General features: G+C 45.3%; 1 protein-coding gene across 1 annotated transcript in view; it reads left to right on the forward strand.

The window, feature by feature from the left end:
- Positions 1–803: 803 nt before the first annotated feature.
- The window catches only part of SCTR (secretin receptor), a 78,783-nt gene continuing 52,700 nt past the window's right edge, over positions 804–26,886 (forward strand). The window contains exons 1-2 of the mRNA XM_059052853.2: positions 804–854; positions 20,260–20,365. Coding sequence (XP_058908836.1) covers positions 804–854; positions 20,260–20,365 — 157 coding nt within the window. The remainder of the gene's footprint in view (positions 855–20,259; positions 20,366–26,886) is intronic.

The following is a 26,886-nucleotide window of genomic DNA, read 5'->3' on the forward strand; positions in this document are numbered from 1 at the left end:
TTGTACCGAGAGGCCGAAAGCCAACCTCCAGGACATCTGAGGCCTCAGACTCGGCATGCGCAGCTGCCGGGCACACCTGCCTGATGCTGAAATAGCCTCCCGGGGACACCAGGAAGCACAAAGCCTCCAGCACAGCCCCAAACGCCTGGGTGCACGGGATGATCTTGCTCCGTCTCACCTCATCATCAAAGGCTTCTCAGCGTGATGGGTGTGCAACTTTCTGGAATGAGAGTGTGTAACGAATCAGAAAGAAAAATAGAGTGAAAATCGGAAATAGAGTAGCTGCCCCCAGAATAGACGCCTTAGCGATTTCCCAAGCGCCCGCGGTGTCACAGGGCACTCGCCCGGCCTTTCACCGGAAGGTAGGTGGGTATTATTAGACGTGCGGTTCCGGAGGAGAACAGAGGCGCTCTGAGAAAGGTGGCGCTCGCTGCGCAGCGGTGGCGGCGCTGACCCGGGCTTTGGGGAGGGCTCTTTCCGTCTGTGGGGGTGTGGCGGCGGGGCAGGCCGAGCCCGTGGGAGCCGCTGCGGCCGCGCCCTCTTCCGCCGCCGGCCTCCGCGCCGGCCCCCAGCCAGCCGCGGTGGGCAGAGGACCGCACGCCGCGCCGCGTCCTTATCAACCGGCCGGGCGGCGTGGCTCGCGGCCACCTAGCCCGAGGAGGCGAAGTCCCGGGTGGGGCCACGGCTCCCTGGGGCGCGGCGGCCGACCAGGGTCCGAGAGGAGGCGGGGAGCGCCGAGCCCGGGACGGGCGGCGCGCGCGGGCACGCGGCCGTCGGGGCGCCCAGGGAGCGCACGCGGCACCATGCGCGCCCTCCTGCCGTCGCTGCTGCTGCTCGCCTGCGCCGAGCGCGCCGTGAGTACGCGCGCCTCCGCGGGTCCCACGCGGGGAGGGGGAGACCCGGTCTTCCGCTGGGGGTGGGAGCCCTTCCTCCGCACGCGTCCCCCACCGCTACGATCTCGCTCCGCTCCTCTCCGGAGGGCCCGCCCCTCTAAAACACCATCAGCGTGAGCCCAGGCGCAGGCAGCGCTGAGATGACCCCCTTGCCCTCCAGCCCACCCCTTCCTCCCGGCTGCGCCTCCGGGGCCCTCCTAGGTGGAGTTCTGGAGCCGCCCCTGGCCGTGCGTTTTGTGTGCCAGGCGCTTCGCCTGCGTTATCTTCTTGAAACCTCATCATCACCTTTCGAGGCTGATGTTTTCACCCTCACTTCGCGGACAAGGAAAGCGAGACTTGGAAAGACCAAAAATCTTGCCCCGAGAAAAGACAACTGGAACCCAATTCGTCCGCTCCAAAGCCTTGACATTTGCACACACACCGGGCTGCGGATGGGAAGACCTCCGAAAGCTCCGGCCGCAGCAGCTGCTGGTTCTGTGACGGGGCCGGGTCTGCGGCTCTCCCCGCCGTCTCTCCTGTGGGTTTGGCTCCCCAATGTCTGTGTGTCTTGGGACTCCTGGGAGCAGCTGTTCTCTCCAAACCAGGCCCAGGGAGGAGCTGGCGAGAAAAGAGAAGGCAGCAGAGGGGGTGGCGTGTTTTTCTCTCTTTCTCGGAAACTGCAGGGAATCTGGCCCTCTCCCTGTGGGATTTGTGAATGGGAGAGTGGCTGCACCCAGACTGGCGGGCTGGAAGCGAGGGCGGGGGTTTGGGAAGTGGGCGCACAGATTGCAGAACCACTTTTTCCCACCATCCTTCCAAACTGGCCCCCGGGGCCTCTGTCCCAAGAAACTTCTCAGGGAGAGCACTTGGGGACCTAATTCCGAGTCTGCAGTCTCTGTCCTGGGCAAGTCCTTCCTGGCGTCCAGTGACCTCGCCTTCCTGTAGTCCTATCCTGTTTGACTGCAAGAAAGACCTGCTTCCCGAGCTAACAGGAGTGTTGTCAGGCAGCAGGGGCGGCTCTGTGGCATCCAGGCTGGGGTTTGGGGCTCTGTCCCCAGCTCGCTTGTAACTTGGAGCCTCTTGTCCTAGGGCTGGAGTTGGAAGGTGCTAGGGCAACAGTGCCCGCTCGTTAGTCTGAGCTCCCACTTTGGGGAAACGCCACCTGAGGCAGTGGGGACAGTCCGAAGCCCAGTGCAGCCTCCGGGTGTGTTGTTATTCGGTGCCCAGGGCTGGGAGGCAGCTGCTCGCTCTTGGTGATCCTCCAGCCTCCTTTTTAAGTATCTGCAGTAACTGCAGTTATCAGAAGAAATCGACAGGTAGCTGGGCTTCAGGACTGAGGTTCAACCTACATTTTAATCTCCAGGGGACCCCGGTGTTATCTCAGGAATAAACAGGGGGGAAAGGAGAGCCTCCCCTTGGTTCAAGTCTTCTGTGTGCCTTGGAAGGATGCTTTATTATGCCCTGGTCCAGTTACCCCCTTTTACAGGGGAGCAAACTGAGACCCACAGAGAGCAGGGACCTGCTCCACATCGGTTGGTTTGCAGCAGCGCTGAGGCTAGAGCCTGGAGCTCTGTCCGGGACGCCCCTTGTCTTTAGGTGCATTTTCATCCACTCCTGTATCGCTTTCTGTCCTTCGAAGTGGGTTCCTGTGTGTAAGTCTTGGTTCTCTGGTGATTTTATGGGTTTATCCAGACCTGAGGTTCACACTTCTTGGCAGAGAACTCCTTCAACAAATAGAAGTGGAACTGACCTACTTCGGTTGGACTATTTCCCAGACTATGAAACCCTGCTTTTTTTTTTTCCTGTTTGTTTGAGGCGTCAGACATTCGATTTTGAAATTGAAGGGCATTCAAACAATTCTTTTTTCATTTCGTGCTCCCTCTTGAGGGAAATCATAGGCATCTTTCTAACTGGCGGGGGCGGCAGTCACTAAGGCCAAATGCTTATTACTATCCCCTCCCCCGCCTTTCCATACAGGGTGATGTCGGGAGGGTCCCTTGCCAGTGGACTAACAAGTGAGTGCTGATGGCTGATGGGGCAGTTTTCTGAGACCTGGGTAGGAAACCCTGGCCACACCTCGCCTGTCCCCACCTGTGTCTCTCATGAGGACTTCTACCCGGAACGCTATTGTCATTATTTACCAGCACATCTGTCCTCCCCAGTATGTTCACTTCGAGCTTGAGCCTTGAGACTTAGTCTCGCTCATCCTTTATCACTAGAGCCTGTCCCAATGTAAGGGGGAGTCAATGAGTGTGTGTGGGCTGAATGAATGCATGAATGAGTGAATGAAATGATGGTGCTATCCATAGTGGCTGACCTCAGCTGGGACAGTTTCATATAGCAACAGGTAGTGAAGCATGACATCTTGAAAGCAATTGTTGCTTACAAAATTGTACACAAATATGTCAGGAAAGGAGGAGGAGTCACTCAGGGGAGGGCTTTTTAATCCAGGGCATCTGGCAAGCTGCCCATCCGAGAACCTGAGTTAAGGGGGGTGCAGGGCTGCTTTTTCCTTCAAGCAGGGTTTCTTAACTTTGACGCTGTAATTTTGGATATTAAACCTGGGCTTTTCATAAGGGGTGCTGGGAAGAGAGCTAGGCCCTCCCCTGGCACGGGAGGGAACGAGGGGGTGGAGACAAGGGGTGGGGCGGAGGCGGTGCTGTCTTGTGCCTTGTGTGCTGTCCAGCAGCATCCCTGGATCTAGCCACCAGAAGCGAGGACCATCTCTCCAAGTCGTTCCAACACAAAGTGTCTCCAGACATTGCCAAATGCCCTCGGGGAGCAGGCAGGGCCAAACTGCCCTGGTTGAAAGCCACTGTCTTAAATGTTATGTTTCAGGGGAAATGCGTGAACAGGATTCACAATAGGTGTCACTGGATGTTGGATTCAGGGTAGTGGGGTTGGTGACAGGGAATCTGAGCCGGAGGACAGAAGCAGGTGTACCTGATGGAGACCCATTTCCAGACAAGACTTCTGCAGGGCATGGGTTCCTTGGGCTTCTCCACCCTCCCTTCCCCCCGCCTTCATTCCTTCTCAGTTGCCGGCTCAGAAACACAGAAACTCCAAGGATGGGGTCTGGCACACATGGTGGTCCCCACCCCTCTCTGGGCTGCATCTGGACCCAGAGGCTGACGAGCTCTGTGGCAGCTGGGTGAGCAGAATTTTAGGAAGGCCTGCAAAGGTCACCAGAGGATCTGGCTGCTGCGGCCTCTTACAGGAAAGTCACTGCAAGTTTTGGAATATTCTGAGGAAGTATCTATGGGTTTCTTTTTGAGTGTTTACTGGCCCTAAATTAACGTGACTGATGGCGATGATGGTGGAGGCTTCTCTTACTGAGCACTTACTTCACACCAGGTACTCTGCTCAGTCCTTCCTGGCACTGTCTGATTTACTTCTCACACCAACAATCAGTATCCCTCATTGTGCACAGGAAACACAGGCTCAGGGAGAGGTGAAGCCATTGGTCAAGGTCACCCAGCTGGACACGGCGGCGAGAGGACCCAAACCCAGCTGTTCTTGGCCAGAATGTGCGTCTGCTCCCAAAGAGAGGCCGCTCTGGTTTCTGGTGCCCAAGGCGCTGTCATGAAATTCTCTCCCAAACCGCAAAATGACACTAATTTCAGTTTAATCACTTCATAAAACATAAACAAAATACTGGATTACACACAGCATTTTATTGAGGAGGCCAGAGATGAGCTTGGGGTCATGAAGTCCAACAGGAGGTGCACTCCCTGCACTGTTTAGGGGGGTCCTCTAGGCTTTGGCACCCCCTTTAGGAGATGCTATAGAGTTCCCCTCTCTCTGTCCTGTCCCCAGTATTCCCCGCATGCCAGGGACAGGCAGAGCTTTCCTCCTGGCACCCCTTGTTGAAAGAGCAGACTTAATAACCAGGATTAGAGCTCTGTCCACAGAGCGGCCCCTGCAGTTGCCCCTGGTTTGGTGCCTGCACCCCTGCCCTTAGCAAGCTGAGGTTTCTCACCAGTGACCTTTGCTCAGTCTCTGGAACAACCTGCAGCCCAAGGCAAGCCCCACAACACTCAGATCCTATCTGCTTGCTTACATGACAAACAGGACTGCCCAGCATTTGAGAGGACACGAGAAAACAGGGATCTCCTGGGACCCACCCAGCTTCAACAGGCCGTGTCTGACAGAGTCCAAGGGGCCTCTGCGGAAGGGACCTCCCCGGTGCATCATGTCCTGCCCGTCGTGCTGCCAGGATTTCTGAGTTTTCCAGACTTCTCCAGAATCCCAGCGTGCCCCACATCAGTTCCCTTTACCTTGGCTCCCAGAGGCTCCCCCTGGTGTCTTCTCAGATTTCTGACCTCACCGCCTCCTCTTTCATTTTCAACAGAGTGCATCTACCTCCCATTTCCCGAGAGTCAGGGAAAGAACTTCCTCTGAGCAACATCTTGCCCTCACAGATGTGTCTGAATTGTACCATTCTGTGCCCTTCCTTCGCGAGGGCTGCCGTAACAGAGCACCACAGACTGGTGGCCTTAAACAGTGGACGTTTACCTTCTCATAGTTCTGGAGGCGGGAAGTCCCAGATCCAGGGCCAGCATGGTCAGGCTCTGGGGAGCCCTCCCTCCCCAGATGGCTTGCAGACGGCTGCCTTATCCTCACATGGCCTTTCCTCTGAGCGGGCACAGAGAGAGAGTGAGCCCTCTGGTGTCTCTTCTCATAAGGACACTAACCTATCAGATCCGGGCCCCAACCCCTTAGACCTCATTTGACGTTAATTACCTCCTTATGGGCCCGTCTCCAAACAGAGCCACATCCGGGGTTAGGGCATCAGTGTATTCGTTGGGGGACACAGATATCCTGTCCACAACACATCCAGGCGGAACAGAGGCTCTGCTCCGGCCCACGGCCACCCCTACATCCGTGCTCCCACCCCCGCCCCCAGCCATGCTCAGTGACTTGTGTCCTGAGATGACACAGAGGCAGCCCAGTCCTCACTGTCCTCCTCTTGACCGGCTTTTCCCATCAGCTGCTCAACCTTCCCAAGCCTGGTGGTACAGGGTCCTCCCCCTGCACTCTGGGCCTTCTGGCCACAGTTCCATCTCTGACTTCTTACGGCCAGCGTCGTCTTAGAAGAAGCGTCCACGACCCCTGCCTCCGCCCATTTCTCAGCCAGCCGCACCCTGGCTCCCACCTGCTACCCACGGGATTCAGTCACCAGGGCCTGTGTTGCCACATTCACTAGGCGGTCTTTGGTCTACCCTGGGACCTCGTGACTGATGAGAGGAGCTGGACATTAATGAATAACGAGATCCAGGTAGCAGGCACACATCCAGACTGACCTGGTCAAACTGGGCAGGACACCCATGGGACCCCAGCCTCTTGGAAGCATTCCGTGCCAGAGCACCGTGTCCCTTTCCCTGCCTTGGCTCCTACCTTTCGCTGTTCCCACCACGCCTCTCGCGACATTCCTCCTCTCGCATTGTCCCTCCAGTGGCTAGGCCCCTCCTCTCACGTGGCTCCTCCCCTCGCGTGGCTGGCTCCTTCTCGCGTGGCTGGCTCCTCCTCGCGCAAGTTCCGTCCTCTGGCGTGGTCCTTCCTTACGCTCTTATTCCCAGCCTGAGCGGGTCCTTTCCCGAGGCTGTGTGTCTGGCCCTTGGTCTTCTGGATCTGCTCCCTCTTACCGTGTGAGCTTCTTTGGCCATCTTACCGCGTCACAAACCCAGTCTTGCTCAAGCACACTTCTCTCACTTCAGCTCCCAGGCCTACATCTCGTTTCCTTGTTCTCCCTGTGCTCGGAGCTGTCGAGGCACCCAGAGCAGACGCATCATGGGAGCCACGCCGGCCCTGCCCTCAGCTGGCCCTCAGGCCCTCGCCGGCTCCGTCACGTCCGTCCGCATCCTCTCCGCTCTGTGGGGATGACTTCTCTGGTGCAGCCGCCTCCCGGTACCGCTGCTGATGGTCCATCGTGACCTGGCGGCTGCCTTCCCCCCCACGCGATCCCGCCTCGGGCCTCTCCGACTCCTTGGAGCCGGTGAGCTCCGGGAGCAGGACCCGCGTCCGTTCGCCTTTGATTGCACGGCGTCTTGGGAGCCCAGTAAGTGTTTGATGACGTTTTGTGCTTCGAACTGATTGTACGATCGAGTTCCCTCTTTGTCTTTCTCATCCGATAAACTAGACTAGTATTTCTCTTGTTTGCCCCTTGAAACTATTCCTTTCCCGTCTCAATGTTGGCAAGTGAGTAATTATACTGTAAAGTGTGATGAGCAAAGTGATGCTGCGTCTTCACCTTCAGAACTCAACAGGTTTTCATTGCATCTCCTCCCAGATTTTACCTTTTCGGATTTAAGAGTCCAAAATAGCTAACAGAACCCTCTCTTAACATCTTTCCTCTCTTATTTTGGGGTCTGCCTCATTATTTTCTCTCTCTGCAGGTTGGACTTTTCTATCCCCAAATTATTAATTAATTGGATAATTACCCAAGTGAATAAGAGCTTTTTCACTCCTTCAGAGATTCAAAATTTTACTTTCTCCGTGTGTTTCTGTAAAACAAGAAGAGTAAAGAAAAAGGGAGTCCAGGAAATGGAACTCTGGCCGGGGGAGCGGGGAGAGGCCCCCAAAACCACAGGCCGGTGTTGGGAAGAGGAAGGAGGTCTGTGGGAGGGAGGGCTCCAGGGGAAAAAGAATAGGACTGTTTTTTTTAAAACATCTTTATTGGAGTATAATTGCTTTACAATGGTGTGTTAGTTTCTGCTGTATAACAAAGTGAATCAGTTATACATATACATATGTTCCCATATCTCTTCCCTCTTGTGTCTCCCTCCCTCCCACCCTCCCTGTTCCACTCTAGATGGTCACAAAGCACCGAGCTGATCTCCCTGTGCTATGCAGCTGCTTCCCACTAGCTATCCACCCTACGTTTGGTAGTGTATATATGTCCATGCCACTCTCTCACTTTGTCACAGCTTACCCTTCTCCCTCCCCATGTCCTCAAGTCCATTCTCTATGTCTGCATCTTTATTCCTGTCCTGCCCCTAGGTTCTTCATGACCATTTTTTCCCTTAGATTCCATATATATGTGTTAGCATATGGTATTTGTTTTTCTCTTTCTGACTTACTTCTCTCTGTATGACAGACTCTGGGTCCATCCACTTCACTACAAATAACTCAATTTTGTTTCTTTTTATGGCTGAGTAATATTCCATTGTATATATGTGCCACATCTTCTTTATCCATTCATCTGTCGATGGACACTTAGGTTGCTTCCATGTCCTGGCTATTGTAAATAGAGCTGCAATGAACATTGTGGTACATAACTCTTTTTGAATTATGGTTTTCTCATGGTATATGCCCAGTAGTGGGATTGCTGGGTCGTATGGTAGTTTTATTTGTAGTTTTTTAAGGAACCTCCATACTGTTCTCCATAGTGGCTGTATCAATTTACATTCCCACCAACAGTGCAGGAGGGTTCCCTTTTCTCCACACCTTCTCCAGCGTTTATTGTTTGTAGATTTTTTGACGATGGCCATTCTGACCAGTGTGAGATAATATCTCATTGTAGTTTTGATTTGCATTTCTCTAATGATTAGTGATGTTGAACATTCTTTCATGTGTTTGTTGGCAATCTGTATATCTTCTTTGGAGAAACGTCTATTTAGGTCTTCTGCCCATTTTTGAATTGTTTGTTTTTTTGATATTGAGCTGCATGAGCTGCTTGTAAATTTTGGAGATTAATCCTTTGTCAGTTGCTTCATTTGCAAATATTTTCTGCCATTCTGAGGGTTGTCTTTTCATCTTGTTTATTGTTTCCTTTGCTGTGCAAAAGCTTTTGAGTTTCATTAGGTCCCATTTGTTTATTTTATTTATTTATTTATTTATTTTTTGCGGTATGCGGGCCTCTCACTGCTGCGGCCTCTCCCGTTGCGGAGCACAGGCCCCGGACGCGCAGGCCCAGCGGCCATGGCTCACGGGCTTAGTTGCTCCGCGGCATGTGGGATCTTCCCGGACCAGGGCACGAACCCATGTCTCCCGCATCGGCAGGCGGACTCTCAACCACTGCACCACCAGGGAAGCCCTATTTTTGTTTTTATTTTCATTTCTCTAGGAGTGGGTCGAAAAGGATCTTGCTATGATTTATGTCATAGAGTGTTCTGCCTATGTTTTCCCCTAAGAGACAAACGTGATTTTTAAAAACTGTTTAAAGGGAACTTTTCAGTACTAATAGCTCTTGTTTTTAGGAAAATTTTATATGAATTTAGCAATACTTTCACCTTCCCTTGTTTCTCGTCCTGTGAATTTTAAGTAAAATTATATTTAATACTTTTTTTTAAAGGGGGTGAACTATAGAGGATAGTTTTTTCTTCTTCATCTTTTTTCTTTCTTTTTTGTCTTAAAATTTTTTTTGGCCCCCTGTATTCGCAGTGTGGAGTCTTAATCACTAGACCACCATGGAAGCCCCAGTTTATTCAATTTTAATGGAAGGGTAAAGGTAAAAGAAATGTGGGATAATCCACTTTGTACCCACTAAGATGGATATTATTTACACAGAATAACAAAGGTTGATGAGGACATAGAGAAATTAGAACTCTATGCATTGCTGGCGGGAAGGTAAAATGGGGCTGCTGAGGAAAACAGTGTGGTGGTTTCTTAAAAAAGTAAACACAAAATTATCATATGATTTGCACATTTTGCTTCTGGGTATGTACCCAGAAAAATCAAAGCAGGCACTCGACACCTCTGTTCCTGGCTGCATTATTCACAGTAGCCAAGAGATGGAAACGACCCAGCGATGAATGGATGAACAAAGTGTGGTCTGTCCATACAATGGAATAGTATTCATCCTTAAAAAGGAATGAAATTCTGATAGATGCTACAATGTGGATGTGAAATGAGCCAGACACAAAAGAGCAGATATTGCATGACTCCACTTATATGAAGTACCTAGAACAGGCACATTCATAGAATCAGAAAGTAGAATAGAGGTTACCAGGGGCTGCAGGAAGGGTAACGGATAGTTACTGTTTAATTGGAACACAGTTTCTGTTGGGCCAGTTGAAAAGTCCTGGAGATGGATAGGGGTGATCATTGTACAACTTTGTACACTAAACCACGGTTAAAATGGTAAACGTTATGTATATTTTACTACAACTTAAGAAAAAGAAATGTAGAATGAAAAGAAAAAGTTAAACTGTCTTCTGATGTTTATTTTTCCATAATCCCAGGGAAAAACACAAAGGAAGTTAACTTTTTCTTGGAGAGGTTCCCATTGTAGGTGTTCCCTCATTCCTCATCTTGCTCCATTGCTCTCAAGACCCTCTTTGCTGGAGCGCCCCTTTCTTCATTTCCAACAATGCACATGGCCACCCACTTTCGGGAGACGTCTCTCCTACCCAGTCAGCTGTGCTGTGTAACAGTCACAAAAACTCAGTGGCACATAGCAGTGCATGTTTACTTCTTTCTTAGTGTTTGCAAGTGAGCTGGGATTTGACTGACCAGCTATGATACTGACGTTGATGCAGTCAAGGTGCAAAACAAGTCTGCAACCCTGAGGACCCTTCGTGGTGCCCTGTTAGAGTCATACCTCCCTCCCTCCCACCCTCACAGTTCACTCCTGACAGCCACTAATAAGGTCTCCATTTCTATTGATATAATCTTGCTGTTTCAAGAATGTTATATAAGTGATGTGGAATCTAAAAAAAATGATACAAATGAACGTATTTACAAAACAGACTCACAGACATAGAGAACAAACTTATGGTTACCAAAGGGGAAAGGGGGTGGAAGGATAAATTAGGTGTTTGGGATGAACAAATACACACTACTCTATATAAAACAGATAACCAACAAGGACCTACTGTACAGCACAGGGAACTCTACTCAGTCCTCTGTAATAACCTGTATGGGGAAAGAATCTGAAAAAGGATGGATACACATATAACTGAATCACTTTGCTGTACACCTGAAACTAACACAAAGGTTGTAAATCAACTATACCCGAATATAAAAAAATTAAATTAAAAAAATGTTATAGAAATTGAATCATACAGTATGTAACCGTTTGGGTTTGGCTTTTTTCATTCAGCATATTTCTCTGGCTGTTCATTTAAGTTGGTCCATGTATTACTACTTTGTTCCTTTTTATTGCTGTGTAGAATTTCGTAGTATGGATGTACCATAGTTTGTTTAACCATTTACCCATTGAAAGGTATCTGGAGTGTTACAGTTTTGGGCTGTTAGGAATAAAGCTTCTACAAATAGTAATGTACAGGTTTTTTTGTGAATATAAATTTTCACTTTTCCGGGGTAAATGCCCAAGAGTGCAATGGCTGGGTCATATGATAGTTGCATGTTTAGCGTTTCTTAAGACACTGTCAACCTGTTTGCCAGAGGGGTTGTCTCATTTTACAGTCCCACCGGCAATGTGTCCATGACCTAGTTTCACCACGACTTTGCCAGCATTGTCATCATTTTTTATGTTCGATATTCTGATAAGCATGTAGTGATGTCACATTACGATTTCAATTTGCATTTACCTAATAGCTAATAATGTTGAACATCTTTTCATGTGCTTATTTGCCATCTGTGTGTCTTCTCTGAAATGTCTTTTCATGCATTTTGCCTATGTTCTAAATAGATTTGTTTTTTTTTTTTTGGCCATGTTGGGTCTTCGTTGCTGCGTGTGGACTTTCTCTAGTTGTGGTGAGCAGGGGCTACTCTTCTTGGCGGTGCGTGGGTTTCTCATTGCGGTGGCTTCTCTTGTTGTGGAACACAGGCTCTAGGTGTGCGGGCTTCAGTAGCTGCAGCACACAGACTCAGTAGTTGTGGCTCACAGGCTCCAGAGCACAGGCTCAGGAGTTGTGGCTTGTGGGCTCTAGGGCACACAGGCTTCAGTAGTTGAGGCGCATGGGCTTAGTTGCTCTGTGGCATGTGGGATCTTCCTGGACCAGGGATTGAACCTGCTTCCTCTGCACTGGCAGGTGGATTCTTAACCACTGCGCCACCAGGGAAGTCCCTAAATAGATTTTTTAATTTGTTTACTATTGAATTTTGAATGTTCTCTGTCTGTTCTAGATATTAGTTCTAATTGGTGGATTGCAAATATTGTCTCCTCATCTGTAGCTTGCCTTTTCATCCCCTTAACATGGTTTCTCTTGGAGCAAATTTTTAAATTTTGATGAAGTCCAGTTTATCAATTTTTCTTTTTATGGATCGTGCTTTTGGTGTCAAGTATAAGGAATCTTTGCCTGGCCCTACATTTTGAAGATTTTCTATGTTTTTTCTAAGAGTTTTAGTTTAATGTTTTGGGCTCAAGTCCATGATCATTTTGAGGTAATTTTTGTACAAGGTATGAGTCTTAGTTCAAGGTTCATTTTGTTATCTGTAGCTGTCCAGTCGCTCTAACACCATTGCCTATTCTTCTACTAATACCATGCTGTTTTGATTACTCTAACTATACAGCGAGTCTTTAAGTGAACTGATTCCTCCCACTTATTTTTTTAAAATTAATATAATTTATTTTGTTGAGAGGATTTAGGTTTACAGAAAAATTCTGCAGAGAGTACAAAGAATAACCATATACCCCCTCAACCCTTCCTCTCCAGTGTCTCCTATTACTAATGTCTTGCATAAAAGTGGTGCATTTGTTAAAATTGATGAGCTAATTTTTTTAACATCTTTATTGGAGTATAACTGTTTTATAGTAGTGTGTTAGTTTCTCCTTTGTATAATTGAATCAGTTATACATATACATATGTTCCCATATCTCTTCCCTCTTGCATCACCCTCTCTCCCACCCTCCCTATCCCACCCCTCTAGGTGGTCACAAAGCACAGAGGTGATCTCCCTGTGCTATGCGGCAGCTTCCCACTAGCTATCTAATTTACATTTGATAGTGTATATATGTCCCTGCCACTCTCTCACTTCGTCACAGCTTACCCTTCCCCCTCCCCATATCCTCAAGTCCATGCGCTAGTAGGTCTGTGTTTTATTCCCGTCCTACCACTAATCTCTTCATGACATTTTTTTTTCTTAGAGTCCATATATATGTGTTAGCATATGGTATTTGTTTTTCTCCTTCTGACTTACTTCACTTTGTATGACAGACTCCAGGTCTATCCACCTCATTACAAATAACTCAGTTTCATTTCTTCTTATGGCTGAGTAATATTCCATTGTATATATGTGCCACATCTTCTTTATCCATTCATCTGTTGATGGACACTTAGGTTGCTTCCATGTCCTGGCTATTATAAATAGAGCTGCAATGAACATATTGGTACATGAGTCTTTTTGAATTATGGTTTTCTCAGGGTATATGCCCAGTAGTGGGATTGCTGGGTTGTATGGTAGTTCTATTTGTAGTTTTTTGAGGACCCTCCATACTGTTCTCCATAGTGGCTGTATCAGTTTACATTCCCACCAGCAGTGCAAGAGGCTTCCCTTTTCTCCACACCCTCTCCAGCATTTATTGTTTCTAGAGTTTTTGATGATGGCCAATCTGACCGGTGATAGATGATATCTCATTGTAGTTTTGATTTGCATTTCTCTAATGATTAATGATGTTGAGCATTCTTTCATGTGTTTGTTGGCAATCTGTATATCTTCTTTGGAGAAATGTCTATTTAGTTCTTCTGCCCATTTTTGGATTGGGTTGTTTGTTTTTTGTTGTTGTTGAGCTGCCTGAGTTGCTTATAAATTTTGGAGATAAATCCTTTGTCAGTTGCTTCATTTGCAAATATTTCCTCCCATTCTGAAGGTTGTCTTTTGGTCTTGTTTATGGTATCCTTTGCTGTGCAAAAGCTTCTAAGTTTCATTAGGTCCCATTTGTTTATTTTTGTTTTTATTTTCATTTCTCTAGGAGGTGGGTCAAAAAGGACCTTGCTGTGATTTATGGCATAGAGTGTTCTGCCTATGTTTTCCTCTAAGAGTTTGATAGTGTCTGGCCTTACATGTAGGTCTTTAACCCATTTTGAGTTTATTTTTGTGTGTGGTGTTAGGGAGTGTTCTAATTTCATACTTTTACATGTAGCTGTCCAGTTTTCCCAGCACCACTTATTGAAGAGGCTGTCTTTTCTCCACTGTATATCCTTCCGTCCTTTATCAAAGATAAGATGACCATATGTGTGTGGGTTTATCTCTGGGCTTTCTATCCTGTTCCATTGATCTATATTTCTGTTTTTGTGCCAGTACCATACTGTCTTGATTACTGTGGCCTTGTATAGTCTGAAGTCAGGGAGCCTGATTCCTCCAGCTCCATTTTTCGTTCTCAAGATTGCTTTGGCTATTCAGGGTCTTTTGTGTTTCCATACAAATTGTGAATTTTTTTGTTCTAGTTCTGTAAAAAATGCCAGTGGTAATTTGATAGGGATTGCATTGAATCTGTAGATTGCTTTGGGTAATAGATTCATTTTCACAATGTTGATTCTTCCAATCCAAGAACATGGTATATTTCTCCACCTATTTGTATCATCTTTAATTTCTTTCATCAGTGTCTTATAGTTTTCCGCATACAAGTCTTTTGTTTCCTTAGGTAGGTTTTTTCCTAGATATTTTATTCTTTTTGTTGCAATGGTAAATGGGAGTGTTTTCTTAATTTCACTCTCAGATTTTTCATCATTAGTGTATAAGAATGCCAGAGATTTCTGTGCATTAATTTTGTATCCTGCTACTTTACCAAATTCATTGATTAGTTCTAGTAGTTTTCTGGTAGCATCCTTAGGATTCTCTATGTATAGTATCATGTCATCTGCAAACAGTGACAGCTTTACTTCTTCTTTTCCTATTTGGATTCCTTTTATTTCTTTTTTTCTCTGATTGCTGTGGCTAGAACTTCCAAAACTATGTTGAATAAGAGTGGTGAGAGTGGGCAACCTTGTCTTGTTCCTGATCTCAGTGGAAATGGTTTCAGTTTTTCACCATTGAGAACGATGCTGGCTGTGGGTGTCATATATGGCCTTTATTATGTTGAGGAAAGTTCCCTCTATGCCTACTTTCTGCTGGGTTTTTATCATAAATGGGTGTTGAATTTTGTCAAAAGCTCTCACTGCATCTATTGAGATGATCATATGGTTTTTCTCCTTCAGTTTGTTGATATGGTGTATCATGTTGATTGATTTTCGTATATTGAAGCATCCTTGCATTCCTGGGATAAACCCCACTTGATCATGGTGTATGATCCTTTTAATGTGCTGTTGGATTCTGTTTGCTAATATTTTGTCGAGGATTTTTGCATCTATGTCCATCAGTGATATTGGCCTGTAGTTTTCTTTCTTTGTGATGTCTTTGTCTGGTTTTGGTATCAGGGTGATGGTGGCCTCATAGAATGAGTTTGGGAGTGTTCCTCCCTCTGCTATCTTTTGGAAGAGTTTGAGAAGGATAGGTGTTAGCTCTTCTCTAAATGTTTGATAGAATTCGCCTGTGAAGCCATCTGGTCCTGGGCTTTTGTTTGTTGGAAGATTTTTAATCACAGTTTCAATTTCAGTGCTTGTGATTGGTCTGTTCATATTTTCTATTTCTTCCTGGTTCAGTCTCGGCAGTTGTGCATTTCTAAGAATTTGTCCATTTCTTCCAGGTTGTCCATTTTATGGGCATACAGTTGCTTGTAGTAATCTCTAATAATCTTTTGTATTTCTGCAGTGTCAGTTGTTACATCTCCTTTTTCATTTCTAATTCTATTGATTTGAGTCTTCTCCCTTTTTTTCTTGATGAGTCTGGCTAATGGTTTATCAATTTTATTTATCTTCTCAAAGAACCAGCTTTTACTTTTATTGATCTTTGCTATTGTTTCCTTCATTTCTTTTTCATTTATTTCTGATCTGATCTTTATGATTTCTTTCCTTCTGCTAAATATGGGGTTTTTTTGTTCTTCTTTCTCTAATTGCATTAGGTGCAAAGTTAGGTTGTTTATTCGAGTTGTTTCCTGTTTCTTAAGGTATGATTGTATTGCTATAAACTTCCTTCTTAGAACTGTTTTTGCTGTATCCCATAGGTTTTGGGTCATCGTGTCTCCATTGTCATTTGTTTCTAAGTATTTTTTGATTTCCTCTTTGACTTCTTCAGTTATCACTTGGTTATTAAGTAGTGTATTGTTTAGCCTCCATGTGTTTGTATTTTTTACAGATCTTTTCTTGTAATTGATATCTAGTGTCATAGCGTTGTGGTCGGAAAAGATACTTGATACAATTTCAATTTTCTTAAATTTGCCAAGGCTAGATTTGTGACCCAATATATGATCTATCCTGAAGAATGTTCCATGAGCACTTGAGAAAAATGTGTATTCTGTTGTTTTTGGATGGAATGTCCTATAAATATCAATTAAGTCCATCTTGTGTAATGTATCATTTAAAGCTTGTGTTTCCTTATTTATTTTCATTTTGGATGATCTGTCCATTGGTGAAAGTGGGGTGTTAAAGTCCCCTACTATGATTGTGTTACTGTCGATTTCCCCTTTTATGGCTGTTAGTATTTGCCTTATGTATTGAGGTGCTTCTATGTTGGGTGCATACATGTTTACAATTGTTATATCTTCTTCATGGATCGATCCCTTGATCATTATGTAGTATCCTTCTTTGTCTCTTGTAATAGTTTTTATTTTAAAGTCTATTTTGTCTGATATGAGAATTGCTACTCCAGCTTTCTTCTGATTTCCATTTGCATGGAATATCTTTTTCCATCCCCTTACTTTCAGTCTGTATGTGTCCCTAGGTCTGAAGCAGGTCTCTTCAGCATATATATGGGTCTTTTTTTGTATATATTTAGTGAGCCTGTGTCTTTTGGTTGGAGCATTTAATCCATTTACATTTAAGGTAATTATCGATATGTATGTTCCTATTACCATTTACTTAATTGTTTCAGGTTGTTCTTGTAGGTCTTTTCCTTCTCTTGTGTTTCTTGCCTAGAGAAGTTCCTTTAGCATTTGTTATAGAGCTGGTTTGGTGGTGCTGAACTCTCTCAGCTTTTGCTTGTCTGTAAAGGTTTTAATTTCTCCCTCAAATCTGAATGAGATCCTTGCTGGGTAGAGTAATCTTGGTTGTAGGTTTTTTTCCTTCATCAATTTAAATATGTCCTGCCATTCCCTTCTGGCTTGTAGAGTTTCTGCTGAAACATCAGATGTTAACCTTATGGGGATTCCCTTGTGTGTTATTTGTTGTTTTTCCCTTGCTGCTATTAATATGTTTTCTTTGTCTTTGTATTTAATTTTTGACAGTTTGATTATTATGTGTCTTGGCGTGTTTATCCTTGGGTTTATCCTGTATGGGACTCTCTGTGCTTCCTGGATTTGGTTGACTATTTCCTTTCCTATATTAGGGAAGTTTTCAACTATAATCTCTTCAAATATTTTCTCAGTCCCTTTCTTTTTCTCTTCTTCTTCTGGGACCCCTATGATTCGAATGTTGGTGCGTTTAATGTTGTCCCAGTGGTCTCTGAGACTGTCCTCAGTTCTTTTCATTCTTTTTTTCTTTATTCTGCTCTGCAGTAGTTATTTCCACTATTTTATCTTCCAGGTCACTTATCCGTCCTTCTGCCTCAGTTATTCTGCTATTGATCCCATCTAGAGTATTTTTCATTTCATTTATTGTGTTGCTCATCGTTGCTTGCTTCCTCTTTATTTCTTCTAGGTCCTTGTTAACTGTTTCTTGCAATTTGTCTATTCTATTTCCAAGATTTGGAATCATCTTTACTATCATTATTCTGAATTCTTTTTCAGGTAGACTGCCTATTTCCTTTTCATTTGTTAGGTCTGGTGTGTTTTTATCTTGCTCCTTCATCTGCTGTGTGTTTTTCTGTCTTCTCATTTTGCTTATCTTACTGTGTTTGGGGTCTCCTTTTTGCAGGCTGCAGGTTCGTAGTTCCCGTTGTTTTTGGTGGCTGTCCCCAGTGGCTAAGGTTGGTTCAGTGGGTTGAGTAGGTTCCCTGGTTGGGGGGACTAGTGCCTCTGTTCTGGTGGATGAGGCTGGATCTTGTCTTTCTGGTGGGCAGGTCCTCGTCTGGTGGTGTGTTTGGGGATGTTGGTTACCTTATTATGATTTTAGGCAGCCTCTCTGCTAATGGATGGGGCTGTAGACATGTCTTGCTCTTTGTTGGGGATAGGGTGTCCAGCACTGTTCGTTGCTGGTCCTTGAGTGAAGCTGGGTCTTGGTGTTGAGATGGAGATCTCTGGGAGATTGTCGCCGTTAGATATTGCGTGGAGCTGGGAGGTCTCTTGTGGACGAGTGTCCTGAGGTTGGTTCTCCCACCTCAGAGACACAGCCCTGATGCCTGGCTGGAGTGCCAAGAGCCTTTAATCCACACTGCTCAAAATAAAAGGGAGAAAAAATAGAAAGCAAAGAAAAGGAAGGAAGGAAGGAGGGAGGGAAGGAAGGAAGGAAGAAAGGAAGAGAGGAAGGAAGAAAGGAAGGAAAGAAGAGAGGAAGGAAGAATTGAAGGAAGGAAGAAAGGAGGGAAGGAGGGAAGAAAGGAAGGAAGAAAGGAAGAAAGAAAGGGAGAAGACAAAATAAAGTAGGATAAAGTATAGTTATTAAAATAAAAAATAATTAAGAAGGAAAATTTCTATTAAAAAAAAACAAAGAAATATGGGTCGGTCTAATCCTAGGACAAATGGTGAAAGCAAAGCTATACAGACAAAAATCTCACACAGCAGCACACACATACACACTCACAAAAAGAAAAAGGGGGAAAATAATAGTATATCTTGCTCACAAAGTCCACCTCCTCAACTTGGGATATTTCGCTGTCTATTCAGGTTTTCCACAGATACAGGGCATTTCAAGTTGATTGTGGTGCTTTAATACGCTGCTCCTGAGGCTGCTGGGAGAGACCTCCCCCTCTCCTCTTTGTTCTCACAGCTCCTGGGGTTCAGCTTTGGACTTGGCCCTGCCTCTGCGTGTAGGTCTTCCAAGGGTGTCTGCCCTTCGCTCAGACAGGACGGGGTTAAAGGAGTCGCTGATTAGGGGGCTCTGCCACAGGCCAGGGAGAGGGAGGGGCACGGATGCGGGGCAAGCCTGCGATGTCAGAGGCCGACGTGACGCTGCACTGGCCCGAGGCGCGGCGCCTTCTCCCGGGGAAGCTGTCCCTGGATCCCGGGACCCTGGCGGTAGCGGGCTGAACAGGCTCCCAGGAGGGGCGGTGTGGAGAGTGACCTGTGCTCGCACACAGGCCTCTTGGTGGCGGCAGCAGCAACCTTAGCGTCCCACACCCGTCTCTGTTGTCCGTGCCGACAGCCGCGGCTCATGCTCGTTTCTGGAGCTCCTTTACACGGTGCCCTTAATCCCCTCTCCTCGCGCCCCAGGAAGCAAAGAGGCAAGAAAAAGTCTCTTGTCTCTTCAGTAGCTCTGCGCCCGTTTCTGGAGCTCCTTTAAGCGGTGCGCTTAAACCCCTCTCCTCGCGCAGCAGGAGGCAAAGAGGGAAGAAAATGTCTTTTGCCTCTTCGGCAGCTCCAGACTTTTTCCCGAACTCCCTCCCGGCCAGCCGTGGCGCACTAACCCCTTCAGGCTGTTTTCACTCTGACAACTCCAGACCTTTCCCTGGGATCCAACCGAAGCCCGAGGCTCAGCTCCCGGCCCCGCCCGCCCCGGCGGGTGAGCAGACAAGCCTCTCGGGCTGGTGAGTGCCGGTCGGCACCGATCCTCTGCAGGAATCTCTCCACTTCGCCCTCCGCACCCTGTTGCTGTGCTCTTCTCCGCGGCTCCGAAGCTTCCTCCCTCCGCCACCCACAGTCTCCGCCCGCGAAGGGGCTTCTAGTGTGTGGGAACCTTTCCCCCTTCACGGCTCCCTCCCACTGGTGCAGGTCCCATCCCTATTCTTTGTCTCTGTTTATTCTTTTTTCTTTTGCCCTACCCAGGTACGTGGGGAGTTTCTTGCCTTTTGGGAGGTCTGAGGTCTTCTGCCAGCGTTCGGTGGGTGTTCTATAGGAGCAGTTCCACATGTAGATGTATTTCTGATGTATCTGTGAGGAGGAAGGTGATCTCCGTGTCTTACTCTTCCGCCATCTCGACGAGCTAATATTGATACGTTAACCAAAGTCTCTAGTTTACATTACTTTTTTTACAAGTCTTTTTTTATTGACCTATAGTTGCTGTACGATACTGTATAGGCTATAGGTGTACAATTAGTGATTCACAATTTTTAAAGGTTATGCTCCATTTATAGTTATTGTAAAATATGGGCTCTGTTCCCCGTGTGGTACAACGTATCCTTGTAGCTTATTTTATACCTAGCAGTTTGTACCTCTTACTGCCCTGCCCCTAGCTTGCCCTCCTTCCCTCTCCCTGCTGGTAACTACTAGTTTGTTGTATCTGTGAGCATGCTCTCTTTTTGTTATATTCACTAGTTTGTCTTCCTTGTTTTGAGTCTTCATTGTCTGGCTCCGCCCTGCTTACTAGACTCAGCTTCGTGGCAGTGACGAGCATTCTCGGCTTTGGGCTTGCAGGTGGGAGCCCTCCCTCGGCTGTGCGCTGTGCTGCAGGTGCTGCAGGAAGAGCGGGACCAGTGTCTGCAGGGACTCGCCGAGGAGAGGGCCAGGCGCCTGGCCCCAGGTACGTGCACACCTGGGCCCACTCTGGGATGTGAGTTGCGTCCAGGTCCACTGGGTTGGGGGAGGTGGGGGCTGGAGCAGCTGCGTCCTTTCAGAGAATAAGCTGAGGGAAAGGGCCTGGAGTGACCCTGGTGGCCAGTTTATACACACCCAGAGAAACCACATCATCACCTCTTTGGTTCTCTTGAGTTTGTGGTTACAGCCAGGGTTGTTGAACCATTAGCTTCTGCATGATGACTTTACCAAGGTAAGCGTTTGGTGAGAATTACTTATCAAGGTGGTATACTTCTCACCCATTCTCTCACCTCTCCTGCTAGTTTGGTGGGAGAGGCAGCGTGGGGTCTGGAAAACTTGGAGTCCATTGCTGGCTGACCCTCACAGGCTGTGTGAACACAGACACATTATTTAACCTTCCGAGTCTCGCTTTACTGATCTGTAAAGTGCAGGTGATAAAGTCTACATCAGAATTATAAAGATATATGAGATGAAGTATGTTAATACAGGTGTTTCTTAAATATTATTAATTTAAATATTTGTTATTAGTCAAGACTGTAAATATTATTAATTTGATATTTACATGTTAATTTTATTTCTGTTCCCTTCCTTCACTTATCTGCTTTGCTTTCACTTATCTAAGGGCAGGGAGGGATGTGGCATTAGGAGAAGAATCCTTTACAGATAGACAAAAAGACTTGTACAGGCAAGGTCTTAGCAGCATGGGTTACAATCGCCAACAGGTGGAAACAACCCAAGTGTCTGTCAGCTGATGAATGGGTAAAGAAGATGTGGTCTGTACGTACAATAGAACAGTATTCAGTCTTAAAAAGGAATGAAGTACTGATACGTACTACCACCTGGATAAAGTTTTAAAAACGTGAAGTGAAAGAAGTCTGTTGTAAGAGGCCATGTGGTATATGATTCTACTAGTATGAAATGTCCAGATTAGACAAATTCATAGAGACAGAAGTTAGATTCGTGGTTGTCAGGGGCTCAGGGGGAACGGCTGGGGAGTAACTGTGTAGGAACTGCCTTTTGATGGTGGTGAAATGTCTACAACTGGATAGAGGTGCCAGTCACACAACACTGCGAATGTACTAAATGCCACTGATTGTACACTTTAAAATGGCTAATGGTTAATTTTATGTGATGTGAATTTCTTTCCTTTTTTTTTTTTGCGGTACGCGGGCCTCTCACTGTCGTGGCCTCTTCTGTTGCGGAGCACAGGCTCCGGATGCGCAGGCTCAGCGGCCACGGCTCATGGGCCCAGCTGCTCCGCGGCATGTGGGATCTTCCCAGACCGGGGCACGAACCTGCGTCCCCTGCATCGGCAGGCGGACTCTCAACCACTGCGCCACCAGGGAAGCCCATGAATTTCTTTTTAATAGACTTTATTTTTCAGAGCAGTTCCCTACAGAGTGGAGCGGAAAGTACAGAGCATTCCCACGTACTCTCTACTACCCACTCCCACGCAAACACACAGCCTCCCTCACCGTCAGCATCCTGCACCCGGTGCTACATTTGTTACAGCTGATGAACCTACGCACCATCGTCACTCAGAGTCCACAGTTTACAGTAGGGGTCACCCTTAGTGTTCATATTCAGTGGGTTTTGAAAAATGTATGATTGCATGTATCCACAACTACACTATCTTACAGAGTAGTCCCTCTGGCCTGAAAACCCTCTGCGCTCCACCTGTGCCTCCCTCTCTCTCCTCGAACCCCTGGCAACCACTGATCTTTTTACTTGCTCCCTAGTTTTGCCTTTTCCAGAAAGTCATATAGTTGGAATCACGCAGTGGGTAATCTTTTCAGGTTGGTTTCTTTCACCTGGTAATATGCATTTAAGGTTTTTCTCATGTCTTTTCATGGCTTGGTAGCTCATTTCTTCTCTGAGCTGAAGAATATTCCACCGTCTGGATGGTCACAGTTTATCCATTCTCCTACTGAAAGACATCTTGGTTGCTTCCAAGTTTTGGTAATTCTAAATCAAGTTGTTCTGTGTAGACATAAGTTTCAGTTCATTTGGATAAATACCAAAGAGAATGGTTGCTGGATCATATGGTGAGAGTATGTTCAGTTTTGTGAGAAGCTGCCAAACTGTCTTCCAAGTAACTGCACCATTTTAATTTCCCACCAGCAGTGAATAAGGGTTCCTGTAGCTCCACATCCTTGGCAACATTTGATATTGTCAGTGTTTTGCTTTGTTTTTTTACTTGTAGTAAAATACATGTAACATAAATTTTACTGTCTTAAGCATTTTTATTTATTTCTTTTTCTTCCAGTTTTATTGAGATATAGTTGACATACAGCAGTGTATAAGCTTAAGGTGCACAGCATAATGATTTGACTTGCATACATCATAAAGTGACTGTCGGGCTTCCCTGGTGGCGCAGTGGTTGAGAGTCTGCTTGCTGATGCAGGGGACACGGGTTCGTGCCCCAGTCTGGGAGGATCCTACGTGCTGCGGAGCGGCTGGGCCCGTGAGCCATGGCCGCTGAGCCTGCGCGTCCGAAGCCTGTGCTCCGCAATGGGAGAGGCCACAACAGTGAGAGGCCCACGTACCACAAAAAAAAAAAAAGTGACTGTCACAAGAAGTTTAGCAAACACCATCGTCTCTTATAGGCGCAGAGTTAAAGAAATAGAAACAAATGGTGTGACGAGAACTCTTAAGATTGCTGTCTTAACAACTTTCACGTATAACACACAGCAGTGGTAACTGTATTTATCATATGCTGCACGTCACATCCCTAGTACTTATTTATATTATAACTGGAAGTTTGTACCTTTTGACTACCTTCGTGCAATTCCCCCCAGCCCGGCCTCTGCTACCCACACATCTGATCTCTGTCTATGAATTTGTTTGTTTGTTTGTTTTCCAAGTATAATGGACCTACAATGCTATGTTAGTTTCTGATACAGAACATAGTAATTTAATATTTCTGTACGTCTCAAAATGATCACCAAGACAAGTGTAGTTATGAAGTGTCACCATACAAAGATATTATTATTTATAATAGTTATTAATAATATTAATATTAATTAATATTAACACTTAGTTATTAACTATATTCCCCACTCTGTACACTTCATACCGGTGACTCATTTATTTTGCAACTGGACCTTTGTATCTCTTGATATCCCTCACCTATTTCTTTCCTCCCCCACCCTGCCTCCCTCTGGCAACCACCTGTTCATTCTCCGTAGCGTGTTTCTTTTTAGTTATGTTTGTTTGTTTTATAGATTCCACATCTATAAAATCATAGAAATCATAGTGAAATCGTATAGTATTTGTCTTTGTCTGACTTATTTCACTTATCATAATACCCTCTAGGTCCATGCATATTGTCACAACTGGCAAGATTTCATTCTTTTTTATGACTGAGTAATATTCCATTGTGTATATATGTACCACCTCTTCTTTATCTGTTCATTCATCTGTTGATGGGGACTGGGTTGTTTCCATATCTTGACTATTGTAAATAATGCAGTGAATATAGGGGTGCATGTATCTTTTCTAATTAGTGTTTTTGTTTTCTTTGGATAAATACCCAAGAGTGGAATTGCTGGATCATATGATAGTTCTATTTTTTAAGTTTTTGAGGACTTTCCATAGTTTCTCCCCAGTGGCTGAAGCAATTGCGTTCCCACCAACAGTGCATGAGGGCTCCCTTTTCTCCACACCCTCGTCAACACTTGTTATTTCTTTTTGTTGTTGTTGTTGTTGTTGTTGTTTTGTGTGTGTGTGCTACGCGGGCCTCTCACTGCTGTGGCCTCTCCCGTTGCGGAGCACAGGCACCGGACGCACAGGCTCAGTGGCCACGGCTCACGGGCCCAGCAGCTCCACAGCATGTGGGATCTTCCCGGACCAGGGCACGAACCCGTGTCCCCTGCATCGGCAGGCGGATTCTCAACCACTGTGCCACCAGTGAAGCCCCAACACTTGTTATTTCTTGTCTTTTTGATAATAGTCATTCTGACAGGTGTGAGGTGATATCTTGTGGTGGTTTTGATTTGTATTTCCCTGATGATCAGTGATGTTGAGCATCTTTTCATGTGCCTGTTGGCCATCTGTATGTCTTCTTTGAAGAAATGTAGTTTAAAAAATGTAAATTTCATCAACTTAACCATTTCTCAGTGTACAGTACAGTTGTGTTAAGTTCACATTGCTGTGCACCCAATCTCCAAAACCTTTTATCTTGCAAAACTGGAGCTCTATACCCATTAAACAACAACTCTTTTCCTCTCTTCCATTATCCCCTGGGAACCATCATTCTACTTTCTGTTTCTGTGGATTGAATGGTTCTAGGTACCACAAATAACTGGAATCATATGGTATTTGTCTTTTTGTGATTGGCTTATGGTATCTCATTGAGGTGTTGATCTGCATTTACATGATGATTAGTGATGTTGAGCATATTTTCCTGTGTTTCTTGGCCATTTGTATGTCTTCTTTAAAGAAATGTCCTTTCAAGTCCTTTGACCATTTTAAAATAGGGTTGTTTGGTTTTTTGTTATTGAGTTGTAGTTCTTTATATATTCTGGATATTAACCCTTTATCAGATATATGATTTGCAAATAATTTCTGTCATTCTGTAGGTTGCCTTTTCATTCTGTTGATTGTGTCCTTTGATGTACAAGTTTTTAACTTTGACGTATAACCTAATATATATAATTTTACTTTTGTTGTCAGTTCTTTTGGTGTCATATCCAAGAAAGCATTGCCAAATCCAATCTCATGAAACTTCCTCTAAGAATTTTATAGTTTTAGCTCTTACATTTAGGTCTTTGGTCCATTTTTGAGTTAATTTTTATGTGTGGTATAAGGTGAAGGTCCATTTTCATTCTTTTGCACATGGACATTCAGTTTTCCCAGCACCATTTGTTGAAAGACTGTCCTTTCCCCATTGAATGGTCTTGGCACCTTGGTAAAAAATCACTTCACCATATATGTGAAGGTTTATTTGGGGGCTCTTTTTCCTATTCCATTGGTCTATATGTCTGTCTTTATGCCAGTACCACACTGTTTTGATTACTGTAGCTTTCAAATGGGTTTTGAAATCAGGAGGTATGAGATCCCCAAATTTGCTGTTTTTCAAGATGGTTTTAACTATTCCCAGGTCCTTAGAGATTCCATTAAGAATTTTAGGATGAATTTTTCTATTTCTGAAAATAATATTAAATAAATAAATTTTAAATAAAATATTTCTGGGGCTTCCCTGGTGGCGCAGTGGTTGAGAATCCGCCTGCCGATGCAGGGAACGCAGGTTCGTGCCCTGGTCCGGGAAGATCCCACGTGCCGCGGAGCGGCTGGGCCCATGAATCATGGCCGCTGCGCCTGTGCGTCCAGAGCCTGCGCTCTGCAACGCGAGAGGCCACGACAGTGAGAAGCCCGCGTACTGCAAAAAAAAAATAAAAATAAAAAAATAAAAAAATAAATAAAATATTTCTGTTACTGGGATTTTTTTTTTTTTTTTTTTTTGGCCGTGCCATGTGTCTTGCGGGATCTCAGTTCCCTGACCAGGGATTGGACCTGGGCCATGGCAGTGAAAGCCCATAATCCTAACCGTTAGGCCACCAGGGAACTCCCTGTCATTGGGATTTTGATACAGATTGCATTGAATCTGTAGATCACTTTGGGTAGTATTGACATCTTAAAAATATTAAGTCATCTAATCCATGAATACAGGATGTCCTTCCATTTATTTGTGTCTTTAATTTCTTTCAGCAGTGTTTGGTAGCATGTGTTTCACCTTGGTAGTTAGGTTTATTCATAAGTATTTTATTCTTTTTAATGCTATTGTAAATGGATTTGTTTCATAATTTCCTTTGTAGGTTGTTCCTCACTAGTGTGTAGGAATGCAACTAATTTTTGTGTGTTGATTTTATATCTACCCTGTCACTTTGGTGAGTCCATTTGAGGCATCATTAGGGTTTTCTACATATAAGATCACATCGTTTGCAAACAGAGATAATTTTACTTCTTTCCTCCAACTTGGACAACTTTTATTTATTTTTCTTGCTATACGCTAGGGCTTCCAGTACTATGCTGAATACAAGTGGCAAAAGTGGGTGTCCTTGTCTTGTTCCTGATCTTGGAGAAAAAGCTTTCAGGCTTCATCATTGAGTATGATGTTCACTGTGGCCTTTATATATATGGCCTTTATTATATTGAGATAGTTTCTTTTTATTTCTAGTTTAAGTGTTTTTTTATCATGAAAGCGTGTTGAATCTTGTCAGATACTTTTTCTGCATCAGATGAGATGATCCTGTGGTTTTTGTTCTTCATTTTGTTAATGTGGTGTATCACACTGAGCAATTTTCACATTTCGACCATCCCTGCATCGCAGGAATAGATCCCACTTGGTCATAGTGTATAATTCTTTTAATGTGCCCTTCAATTCAATGTGCTCATATTTTGTTGAGAATTTTTACATCAGTGTTCATCACAGATATTGGTCTGTAGTTTTCTTTTCTTATAGAGTCTTTGTGTGGCTTTGGTATCAGGGTAATGCTGGCCTCATAG

The sequence above is a fragment of the Kogia breviceps genome, chromosome 2 (assembly GCF_026419965.1).
Source record: "Kogia breviceps isolate mKogBre1 chromosome 2, mKogBre1 haplotype 1, whole genome shotgun sequence".
Taxonomy (NCBI): Eukaryota; Metazoa; Chordata; class Mammalia; order Artiodactyla; family Physeteridae; genus Kogia; species Kogia breviceps.